This window comes from Pterocles gutturalis, unplaced genomic scaffold, assembly GCF_000699245.1.
Source record: "Pterocles gutturalis isolate BGI_N339 unplaced genomic scaffold, ASM69924v1 scaffold18719, whole genome shotgun sequence".
NCBI lineage: Eukaryota > Metazoa > Chordata > Aves > Pterocliformes > Pteroclidae > Pterocles > Pterocles gutturalis.
The window spans coordinates 22,532-35,074 of NW_010133703.1; the positions used below are offsets into that span (position 1 = coordinate 22,532).

At 42.7% G+C, this 12,543-nt stretch overlaps 1 protein-coding gene across 1 annotated transcript in view; it reads left to right on the forward strand.

Moving 5' to 3' along the window:
* Window positions 1-10,992, forward strand: part of LOC104467532 (poly(rC)-binding protein 3-like) — a gene marked incomplete at its 5' end in the record, with an annotated part of 30,605 nt that extends 19,613 nt beyond the window's left edge. The window contains 2 exons of the mRNA XM_010081338.1: window positions 9,152-9,321; window positions 10,534-10,992. Coding sequence (XP_010079640.1) covers window positions 9,152-9,321; window positions 10,534-10,630 — 267 coding nt within the window. The remainder of the gene's footprint in view (window positions 1-9,151; window positions 9,322-10,533) is intronic.
* Window positions 10,993-12,543: the final 1,551 nt, after the last annotated feature.

Here is a 12,543-nt window from a genome sequence, read left to right on the forward strand (position 1 = left end):
CTTTCTCTTCTCTCGCTCCTCCGCCACTGGAGGGAGGGGAAACCTCTCAGCTTTGGCTGATTTGTAAACACTAGTCCCCAGAATAAACTGTACAGCATTTAGACTGTTGGGGAGGGGGTATTAGGACTTGGTGAAATGCCGGACAAAAGCAACAGAAGTGACTGTGCCCTCTTGTGTCAGGTCTCCAGCGATGCTGGTTTAGTTGCAGAACAGCGTCAGTGCTGCGGTGCTTCACCAGCTTTGTTAAAGCCTGGGTGCCTGCTGCATACAGTTGTCTGAGATGAGTTATCGAAATTCATCTCTCAGGTGCCATCTCTCAGCAGAAAGGTTAAAGAGGGTGGAAAAACACACAGCCCTGTCTGCTGTGCATTGGGCTGGATGCCTCTGTGCCCAAGGGGGTGAAGAGCCTGCACCAAAATGGCTTGTGCCGTACCGGTCTCTGCTGTACCCCACACTTAGATAAGACAGCATTTTTCCGGAGCAAAAAAGCTACTTCAGTTATGTAAAGGTGCAAGATAAGGGTTTATTTGAAAAACAAGGGCTAAAAACATTCCTGGTGCAGCAACTCTGGACCAGCAGATCTAGTCTCCATGAGCAATGTGGTGCTGAATCTTAAAACAGCTACTCAAATGCCCAGCTGATATGGTGTATGTCACATAAAAATGCCTTTTATTCACTTTCATTGCAAACAGGTGGGGTTTTTTTTTTTCAGTTTTCGTTACAAATGAGTCATTTGGAAAATGGAAGATTTCCCCTCCAGTAAAAAAAGTTTTCAGGCATGAGTGGGCTGACATATAGCAATTATATTACTTAAGAGATACTTACCATATTGTGTAAGCCCTATTAAACTCAGTGGCAATGATTTATAGTAAGAAAAAAAAATCCAGAATAACAAAGAAGCAAAGGTAAATCTTCTATGAGTGCTGTGATTTCAGAAGCGTGCTGTTACTTAAAAGATGTACTGCTGATTTATCAGTACCTTCTTTACAACCCAATTTATTGTATGTTGAGAATTTTATGGGAGCACCCTCTTTATCCTTAGAGTGCAAGTTTTTTAGTGTCACTGTCAGCCAGATGTTATTCTTGCCATCAATTATATAAATCCAAGGTCACTCTTCTGACTTCACTTCTTTCAGGGTTCATAGCAGAGAAAGAGAAGGAGAAAGTTGACCTTGTGTCCTGTAGTGCAATAGAAATTTTTTTAAAAACCATCGGTTTCTCACTTAGGAGGTACGAAATGCCCCAGCTCAGCACTATCCTCTGAGAAGCAAACATGCATCCACACATTGTTTCCAACAGAAGGTTTTTCTGGCTGCACAGTGCATGTCTCGCTGTTGTTGCTAAAGGAGCAAAGCCAAGGCCAAAACGGCATTAAGTGTAGCAACAGCCTGCAAGGGCTCTACAGATGGTGAAAAGGAGTTCTGGTGTTTGCAGTGTCAAGGCGTGCATTAAAGGACCGAAAGCCCCTAGTGCTGCCCACATGTGCTGCGTCTGTGTGTGTGCACGCACCCAGTGCTGCAGTGCTGGCACAGAGGGGAGGAAGGGCTCTCATGTCCCCTCTGGCATCAGGGGCTGCTTGGGAATCTTGAAAGGGGGAAAACTATTTCCCCATGTGTCTCCTCGAGGTGTTTGCTCTGCCTGTGCCCTGGCTGTGGGCAGTGCCCTGCCAGGCTGCCATCAGGCTGTGGCAGCCCTGTTGCCCCTGCAGCAAGGCTGCTCTCTGGGCAGCCTCATGAATGAGAGATGAAGAGAAGAGGGAGACAAAGGGACATGGGGCAGAGAGGGAGCCGGGTGAGGAGACACCAGTATGCTCCATCAGTCGGATGCTGCATGCAGAGGGAGGCGAGCAGCAGCAAACCCTGCGTTGGTAATTTGACTTTGCTGTCCCAGTAAGCATGTCTCCTAGTCCCGGCAGTTTGATAGACTGCCAGTCAGTGTGACACAGTGATTACATTTCTGGTTGAAGGTGAAGGAAGCTGCAGGCACTGGCACGGGGCAGTGGCACAGCCCAAGGCTGCACGTGGCCAGTCCCCTGCCTGCCCCAACTCCAGGGATCCCCTGCACCATGAGTCCTGCAGCTTTCCCATCATGTGCGTCTATGTGTGTAATGAGTCCTGCAAGCATGAGAAGAACATGAGACTTGTGAATATCTACATGCTCTGCAGCTACCAGAGAAGTCAGTGTGTACCTGCGTGTGTGCTACACGTATTTTTAAAAACCAAGATAATGATAAGCACATGAAGACAAAGCCTAAGTAAGAATCTGATGGAGCAAAATCAGATATAAAGAGAGTAAGCCTTTAGCCTAGTCTACGGAAAGTAGATACTAATAGCCATTTACCATTTGCATAGCTTCATATTAAAATAAATTTTCCTCACTCCCTCTGGCATTAAGGCAGTAACAGATTTTTTTTGTCCTGTTATTTATAATTACTGTAACAACATCATACTGCTTTCTTCATATACTATGCTGATAATTGCAGCTAACTTGTTGCTAAATAACAAAGAGATATCAGAGAACAAAGAAATGCATTTTACAGAAAGCTATTTTCCATAGCTAAAAAGCCCAGGCTTCCTCTTCAAATGGTAAATTCAGAAGATTTGTCTTTTTAGGTTTTCTTATGACTTCTGGGTATCCCCAAAAAGAGAACAGAGGGCACATTTCTCCAGGTCTTTCTCTCAGAAGTCACCTTGATCCTTATCTAGTATCTCCTTTTCCTCATCAAAACATCTTATAGGGGCATATGGTTGCCTTTCTGTCCTTGCTGGGGTCTTGCCTGGCCATCTGCTGCTGCCTAAGTTACACAATACAAGTGTATTTCACACAAACCCAGAATTAGATGGCATAACAGTGGCAGGTCCTGAAGGGAACAGAAGGGATAGTTTGCCTGTAACTGATTTGGCATAGATAACAGATGCCTTAAAATTTTGTGATCCAATCCTCCAAAATGGCCACTGAGAGTAAATGAACAAACCAATAATTTAAAAATTCTCTCTCATTAAAAATTATTCATATTTTGCATCTGTGGGAGAGATGGGCAGAGGCAAGTAACAGGAAGATAGCTTCCCTCTCAGAGAACACCAACAACATTCTAAGAAAGCCATAAATCTGATCAATACTCCACAGAAAGAGAAATGTCAATCCATCCAAGTTGGAAATGGTATACTGAAGAACTGCCTTTATTTCCTTATGGAGCAGGAAGTACCTCCCTGCAAATGGTGGAGGGGTGCCCATGCCCATCCAGCATTGGCTCTAGATGATGCTCCAAGGAGGTCAATGTGGTGCTGCCTCTTCCACTGGCGGTCACGGGGAGAATTGAGCTCTCATCTTTGAACATCCCCAATCCATCACTTGTGGGGGGAGAATTGGCGTGAACCCTTAAGGAGAAGATTAGGACAGCATCTGACCCTAGTTGTGACTTCCAGCAAGGGCACCCACCCACCTACGTGTTCCAGGAAAAGTGCACCTCACCCTCCCTACAGCCCCAGATCAGGAAATCCCTCTTCCAGAAAAGCCCTGAGAAGAAGTAACATGTTCATATAAAACTAAGCTGCTGGCTAAGTCCAACCCTGGCTCGAAAATTTTGCAGTTGTATGAGAGGGTTTAAAAGCAATGGTTAAGTGAAGACTTCATAATCTACACAAGACATGCTGGGAAAGTTCCTGCAGTAGAGTGAGTCAAAGCACTTCTACTGAAGGCAAAGGACCTGTGGGCTGAACCTCAATACATTTGCCTTACTGCTGAAAGCCTCCCGTGTAATGGAGAAAAAATGCCCAGAGCAAAAGTACAGAATTAACCAGATTTTGTCAAATAGGCATGTTTAAGGGGCTGTGTTATTAAAAAAGTAATTTTCATCACTTTTGATATTTTTTGCCCATGGCCTAATTTTTGTCTTCTGTTAAGCTAAGAAAATGGCAATAGATTCCTCAAGTAGAATCGTCTACTGAGGGTCAAGAGTCAGTAGAAAGATTTCACGAGCTTAATATCCATCAGAAGCAAAATGAGACCTTTGGTGGAACAAGGCACTTTTGAGCATGAAAAGTAATTTCCCCCAGAACCACCTACTGCTCACTACAGGGAACAGGATGGGAACTGATGTTGGTCCTTCAATAAATTGAAATGCACACAAATCTGCAGAGTCGTTTGGGTTACAAAACAAGTAATAAGAAGGCTCATTTCTGAAAATGTTTTCGTCGTTTTCTGTATGCCTTCTTGGAAAGTCTATTAAATCATTATAGTCCAGATTTTGCATTATCCGGGCAAGGAAAGCAAAGGGGTTTTTTATTTTTATTATTATTGTTGTTGTTATTGTTTTTTAAGAGGCACAGAGTATTTAAGCATCTCTTTCCAGGCCCTGCAGTAAGTCCGTAAAGAACTGTAATCATACCTCAGGAGATTATTTCATCCTATAGAGTACTCTGTCCCAGCATTTCTAACTAAACCTGGGACTGAGAAAGCCTGTGTATTTATGAAAAGCGATTGAAGAGTCTCCTTCATGATGAGCACCTGCCTGCTCATCTGATGTAGACGCTTTGTCAAAGCCAATGGACTTGCTCTGGGGTGGCAGCGGGGAACCAAGGGGAACCATGTGGACAGGTATGATCAACCCCTCTGCTCCAGACAGCAGATACCAAGTTTCAGAAGCTACTTCCTTTTTACCACTACTACATTCATTATAAGAAAGGAATCTGATTTTTTTACCAATATTTAAAAATAAAGTGAACTCAATGCCATTTCCCGTGACAAGCGATACTCTGCAGCATTGGACTTGGATAATAAACCAAAACCTAAAAGTCTAATTGCTCTCATTGCTGAACAAAAGTAATGCAGTGTGATGGACATAGAGGAACAAACCAGTAAGAAACATCCAGCAGGAAGCTGTTATTATTAAGCTCTGACGGTGGCTTTAGCATTACAGGAAAAAATATATATATTTAGCATTATGGGGAAAAAATAAATGGAAGAGAGGGGTCTGAACTATAGATGGCATGGCATATCAGGAGAAACTATCAGCATCAATAGTTTGGAGGGGGGGATCAGAGTAGACCTTCCAGTCCCTCCCTTTAAGAGCCCAGACTCCTGATTCAATCGTGTTTACGTTACTACCAGCAGAACTTCACTGAAGGACAAAGTAAAATGACAAAAAAGCAAAAAGCAGAATCCATGTTTTAGGGTCGGTTTGTTTGGGGCTTTTTTTGGCATGAGGAAAAACGAGGTACACTGACAGATGTAAAAGAAAATCTGAAAGATGGATCAGATGCAGTGTAGAGAAAGTGAAAGGGGAACAGTTTTTTCCTGATGCTCACAGTCCAAGGAGGGGACATCAGCTGAAATTTTGAGGTGTAAGGACGAACGGTGACACTTACACACAAGACACGAGCAAGCTCTGTAGGTCACTGCTATGGCCTTTCTTGGGCGGTAGAAGGAGAAATGGGATCAAAAAGAAATTGCAAGACACATGGACTATTGAGCATAAAGGTAGAGATACCAGTTGCTGTCGGTTAGCCTGTAAGCTGTTGGTGGGAATTTGGGATACCAGTGCAGACTTTGTTTTATACCTCACAGTTTTTATCCTTTTCTGCAAGCATGTGCTACTGCCACAGTGAGTGGCAGGCTGCTGGGATGGGTGCACATCTGATCTGAGCCATTCCACTCAAGTCTTGGGAGAGATAAATTGTATATGCATATACATACATATATATACATATATAAAAATACATGTTTTTCTATGTACACGTGTGTTATGTATATTATCCATACAAATAGTATATGTATTATAGCATAGTGCATAGTAGGCTTGGTATAGTTTGAACTAGGCTTACCTACTCTCTCACATGGGCCGGCTTTATCACTTTTTTCTGCAGAATTTCTTCTTGATTTATTCTTCCATAAGTGAGAGTAAGGCTCACTGTATGTTGAGCAAGCAGGTGAGCATCCAAAATAATGCCGTGCCTAAAGTCCTTGAAAACAGCCACATGTTTACTGTCCTCCACATTCCCTAGCCCCATCCATTGAGCTTGGAACAGCAGTGAACTTATGTCTGTCAAGGCAGCAACTTTCAAAGCCTGGATAAGCTTGCTTTTATGGAGAGGGACTTTTGTAGGACTGAATCACACTTACCCTGCCAAACCATGTGAAATGGCCAGCTACAGAATGGCAGGGGGCAGCTGATAGCATTAGAAAGGTCAGTCTTGAAAAGAAATACATGTTTGGATGCAATTGACCTGGCTTTGTCTCAAAGCAAGGCAGGGCAGGTATTTTTATCTAAAACCAAATGTCCATGGCCTGATCAGTCAAAGCTTTGTAATGAAAGCTAGTCCCTTGAACCTCTTCCAGAACCCATCAGCTCTTGAATATTCAGATACTGCACAAATTTCAGCCTAAGTAATACAAAATGGGAAGGACACCCCAGAGAGAGCACAGGCACCCCAGCACTACTGTTCTCCCTGCATGGCAAATGGAGAAATGTATTCTTTGCAAGCTGCAGGTCATGGCACGGCTGGAAGGGCATGTTCAAGCATCCCTTTGTCGCAGGAACAAAGGATGACTTTGGAGAGCTCCAAACTGAAGGCTACCAAACTTCTCTTCCATATACTTGCATCACCAATATCCTTGACAAGCCTTGAGTCCTCCCTACCTGACTCAACATCAGCTAGGAGACTGTAAGTCGTTTCTACTGACCCATATGGATTACAAGCCTCGCTGAAGGATCCCCAGAACATACAAGTGGCAGCCTCTTGAGTGACCCGGCAAGTGCCCTCTCGGAGGTGGTGAACCAGACACGTAAGACTATGTCTCACAATGTGTCTGAAGAACCAGCAGTCCCACGCAGTTCCTCTGCTTTGAATGCCACAGTGGGAACTATGCCTGTGAACTGGACTACTTGAAATTCTTCTAAATTATGTGTTTTTGTATTTTTTGCATGTTATTTACAGCAAGTAATTTTATCAGGTTTCCACCTGCTTTGCACAGACTGAGGAAATAGATGCAGTTTACATTTTCCTGTTGACACTTAGGACATCATTATTAAAGCAACCAGAAGCATATTCAGGTCTGTATATTGGGTGAGAAGTATTAGAGGAATCTGAAGATGTGGCAGGCACCATAACAGCTGCTTCACAGAGCCTAAATCCTGGTCACTGCTTCGTAAGATCATCAGTAGCAGCATGCAGACTCTTGACCAGTCACTTCAAGATCATAATCGCAAAGACCATTAGATGCTGGTTGTGGCAGAAGGAAATACTGGTGGCCTCCACTCATGTTGGCCATTTCAAGCCACTCCGATATCTGGAGGAAAAACACTGGCTAGCAGTCAAGTAAAGACAAACCAAGGTTTTTCTCCCTTCCATGCTCCATTCTGCTTCTGCAGCAGTGAATGCTTCTGACCAGGTCTGGGTAAATTATAGCTACAGTGTGGCATGCAGATGATCCACAGGAACAAAATTATGGAAGTCAGCCACCAGGTGTTAACAGATAAGAATGGATCTAATGCTGCCAGCCTTGCTGTACAATGATGCTCTGGTAGGACTGCCTTTGCTTTCCTCACACTGATGGCATACTCTTGACAAAAAACCAAACCCCACCGCTGGCTCCCTCTGGTGCCACCACCTGTGCTCTGGGCACTCTTCTCTCCTGCTTCACCTTCACGGCCTGCAGATGGTGGAGGCCAGTGAGACTAAGGCAAGGAAGTAGACACCTAGGGACCCTTTGCTGCTGGCAGTGAGCGTACATGGGCACGTTCGTGCACAGACGAGACAAGCTGGAGGCTTCCCGGTGAAGCTTGCGTAGGTTCTCTGCACCAGCACGTGCAGTGACACACTTAGTACATGTCCGTGGGATAAGGCCAGGGAGCTCAGCGAGGCCCTCCTGTTTGAACAGGATGGGAAATCCAGTGTGGGTTTCCTGAAGCCCTGTTCTTCCCCCTTGCAGGCACTCCTCTCATGCTCAGTCTCTCTTTCGGCTGCCTAGGAACCAACTTTGGCTTTCTGCTTGTCCCTCAGCATGAAGCAAGGATTGCGCTGGGGGAAGGTGGTGTCTTCTTTTGAGAGAAGGTGTGGGCAATCTGAATCTGTTTCTGGCAAGATACTCCAAGTACTACAGTAAAAGAGACAGTAACACGTCAGGGCCTGAAGCAGCAGGAAGGGTGAGAGGGCAAGGCAGTCTCTGCATCTTGGCACATCCTTCTGCCAAACTGGCAACATCATCCCAGTGTCAGCAGTCCTGTAGAGCAAAGTTTCCATTTTCTACTGGGTGGGGCATTGCTGAGTTTCTTAGCACCCATCCTTCCTTAACACAAAACAAAAGTCCCATCCTCACCCTTACAAAAGCCAAAACACCTCAGCCTCAGCTGCCTGCTTGTTGCCCACGTGCTTTTGGGGGCTCCCTGTGCCAGAGAAGGCATGACATGGTGCCCCATCACACTCCCTTACCCCAGCTGCAGCAGTTACATGTGCTGCTAAATACTTTCTCAAGGTCTTGCTTCCAGAAGCTTGTGACTCCACCAAGAGCATCTAAGCAACCTTGAAAACACTATTAATTGAAGTTAACACCAATGCAATTTTGAAAAAAAAAAAAATTAAGGGGATCTAGAGACACACACACATAACTCGAGCTCAGTTTTATTCACAAAATATGAATTTGTTAAGTTACACTGTTACAAATTTAAGTCTTTTCCTACCTCTGCATCTGCCTGAAGTTACAGAGCTGTAAATCTCACTGACTTTAAAAGCGCAGTACTTGGCCAGGTGGGGACCACGTGTGCCCAGCAAAGACGCGGACTCGCAGATGTATCAGAATGGTGCAAAGTGTTTGGCCAGCCTGACTTCCAGCTGCTGTTCTTGGCTTGCTGTTGACACTAGCACGTCAGGCTGGGATGTGTTTTGTATTTGTCAGCACCATGGCATGCTGTCATTTTCTGCCACAGAAGATGGCTAAATAATCTGATATTGAGTTGACAACCATGTAGCAATGAAACTTGATGACCATAGAGACAATAGGCTGTGCTAGTTATTCCCTCCAAATCTGCAGAGCAAAAAACTTTTATTTTGATATTGAGTCTTTCATAACCATGTTTTTATCAATACTACAAATTGCAGTTAAGTGGTTTTTGCTTGTGTCTGTGGCACTAATCTCAGTCTTTGTCCCGCTCCAGTTAATAGGCTGCATTATTGGCAGACAAGGCAGTAAGATAAATGAAATCAGGCAGATGTCAGGAGCGCAGATCAAGATTGCTAACGCCACAGAAGGCTCTGCAGAACGACAAGTTACAATCACAGGATCCCCTGCAAACATCAGCTTAGCACAGTACCTCATTAATGCAAGGTAAGTTTGATTTGTAAGTGATAATGCTTCTGCAAGATTGCTCTGTCTGCTCTCCAGTGAATGTCTGTCTTGGATAGATCCAGAAAGTTTGCTTTGAGGTGTCCATTTTGCGTAGTATTAGTCAAGTCCTAATGATTTGTAAAGTCTGTATCATTAGAACCTGTGTTTACTGTTGATCTGTATGGAAAGCAGCTTAATCTGGTGCAATTGCAGGTACATGGATAAATTAAGTTACACTCATAAAGTCTTCAGAAGAAAAGACTTTTCACAGACCCATTTTGCTGTCCTAAATGGCAAATATAGTGAAACAGATTGCTAAACAGTTTTAATTTACTAACAGGAAATTGCCACTCAGAGTTGATGTTAAACTGACATTTCGTTGCGAAAGGGCCATGGGATTTATTTTTTTCAGAGACAGCATCACAAATTTGTAAAAAGAATTCTCTAATGAGACAGGGTGAGAGACTATCTGCTTCTCCACTTCTCAGTGCCAGAATTAATGAAAGCACTGTCTGTTTCACTAAGCCATCGTGATGGCTTAAGTCTCTATCAGTTTTGATATGATTATTTAGAAAAAAATTGATACCACCTTTATTTGCAAGTATCCTGAGAAGACAGTGCAATGGATATAGTGCTGTCTCACAGATCTACTTGTAAATGGTGGACTGAGGCAATATATTGTGGGGAGGGGGAGTATCTATGTATGTTATTGCTTTTCTTTCCTTTTTTCTTTCCTTTTCTTCCCCCTCACCCCCAAAAATACTGTGATACAAATCAAGCTTTGTGTTTAACTATGTTTGCTGTTAAGGCAGTAGAAAGTATGTGATCTATATAGTGGGGGCTGTAGTCATAGCAGGTCTACAGTCTCCTATGGTCCAACCTCCTCTCCAGCCCAGTTCTGTAGTGCACCACTGCAAGCCACTGCAAATGTCTTAATGGAGGAAAAGGATGTTTGTGCAGCTCTGTTTTACAGCAAGCAAAAATAATACTTTCTGTAATTCAGTTTGAAAGTAGTTTCCTAGGGAAAGGTATATTGAGGGGTGGCGTCGTGAAGCCTAAAATAAACTGTTTCCAGAATCCTAAAAAAACCTACAGCTCTTTTGATTTATAGTCTTTGTAGTAAATATAAGTCACTTCCGTAAGCCCTGTAATCAAATAAAAATGTGTTCCCTCCTTTAACCCTTAAGGATATGTTCTTCTCTTGGTGTTCAGGGATTCCCCACACATCGAGACGAGAATAGACCCCTTCATTTTTAGTTGCACAAACACCACATGGCATGCATCTGGATCTCAGAAGATAACAATTTAAGATCTTCAAGACAGCTAAAGCATGCAAATAAAATAATGCACTTATTAAAGGAGTTGCAGTGAGCTGCTCACCAGAGACAGAAACTCTAGTGAACAAACTTCTGTTTGACTCACTTTAGAAAAGCCTGCGAACTCTCATGCTTCTGTTTATTGCTGTTTAATGATTCTTTTGATGGAATGGGATATATATGAGGTCTTTTAACATACTTTTGCAAAGAAGAAAACTTCTCAGCAATCACATACCATGGATATTCTATCTATACCCTGTGAAACCAGAAACAAAATATTTTATTCCTGTCGAATTTCTAGATAGAAGTAATTTGTTACCATCATATACAATAAACCATCACATATTATTATGTACCATGTGTTGAAACTGTATTTAGATGAAGTGACTTCACTTGTAAATGAAGACTCTTAAAGTAATGTATAATAAATTAAGCTCTAAAGTAACATAGGACATTAAGGCGGCTTTTTCATTTTGGAAGGTGACACTATTTCAGATTTATTTTTTTCCAAGAAAAATTCCTGTTCAGTTAGGTGCCACCGTGCGAGTTCGCAGTGGCACCAGAAGAAGAACTGAGAAGCTTTCAGGCAAGAGGGAGGTCTGGTTTAGCTGGGGTTTAGGTGCTCAGGCAGGTTTTGAGAGGCAGATCTCAGCTGCTGCAGCCAATTTCTGTATTTGTCAGTCCCAAATCTGCCACAAGTACTGCTGTCTCTTTTAAAGATGTTGGCATGAAATAAACACTGCTGGGGAAGAGCTGAGTACAGTACCTAGGCTGCCCAAGATATACTCTGGTATATCAAAAAAATAATATTAAATAACTAAAAGCCATATAAGCATTCAGGCTAAGGTGGACTTTTTTTTTCTCTCCCCCACAAGATCTGTCATTCTCATGGATTTGGTTTCCTGGGCCAGTATTTCTGCATAAATCAGTGTCTTACAGCAGCATAAGATGTAAAAAAGGAAAAAATCTATACACTGTATTCCTGAAACAATCTGTGTGTAGCATCTTTAAACTATCCTCCAATCAAAGTTGCCATCTATAGAATAACTTATAAAGTTGTTTTAAGACTTTTAGTGCAATCTGGTGTTGAATGTGTTCATAATATACTTTAAATTATAGCTGTGTAAATACATTGATACAACATCAAGAAGGAGATTTAAATCTGTCTAAAGTATTGTTTTGATTGTGTATTGATTACCTGAGCGCTGACCTCTGTATGTGTGGAACATATCCCAGCTTGTTTGCAGTAGAAGTGTCTTTTTTTCCTGTAAAATCTTCTGTCTCTTAACGGGTCTGCACTGTAGTAACTGAATTTTCATTATCCAATTCCATCTTCTAGCTATTATTAAGAATGAACTGCAGTTTAGGTTTCCTGTGTATTTGTGTATTTGACTTTGGTTTATAAATGAATTGTAGCCAGCAGCACTTTCTCCTTGTTGAAGAGCAGTTTCCTGAAGATATTTTTACTGCCATTTTGATGAAAGGTTAATTCACAGAACTAACAGGCCCACCAAAGCCACACTTGAGCTTTATTCCTTTCACCAGTTTTGGGTAATGCAGAATGTGGCCTTTGGTGTATATATTCATAAAATGTAGTTCTTCAAAGGGACAAGTGTAAAATTGGCACCATGAAACTCTGTATGAAGTCTTTCACATTCAATTTTGTTGCATCCACAGTTGGTTTGGGAAACTGGCACAGGACAGCTGTTAGCTAACCTGATATACTTTCACATCATGGATCACCGCCAGTAATAAATGTGAAGCAGGGCAAATTAGAGCTTTTATTGTACCTGTGTGAGTACACCAGAGAGAGGGAGTTTGCGTGGCTGCTGCCAACACCAGCATTTAGCCTGTGGGATCTATTCTCCCTGCTGGTGCAGGAAGAAGCTCAGGTTCAAATACCCCC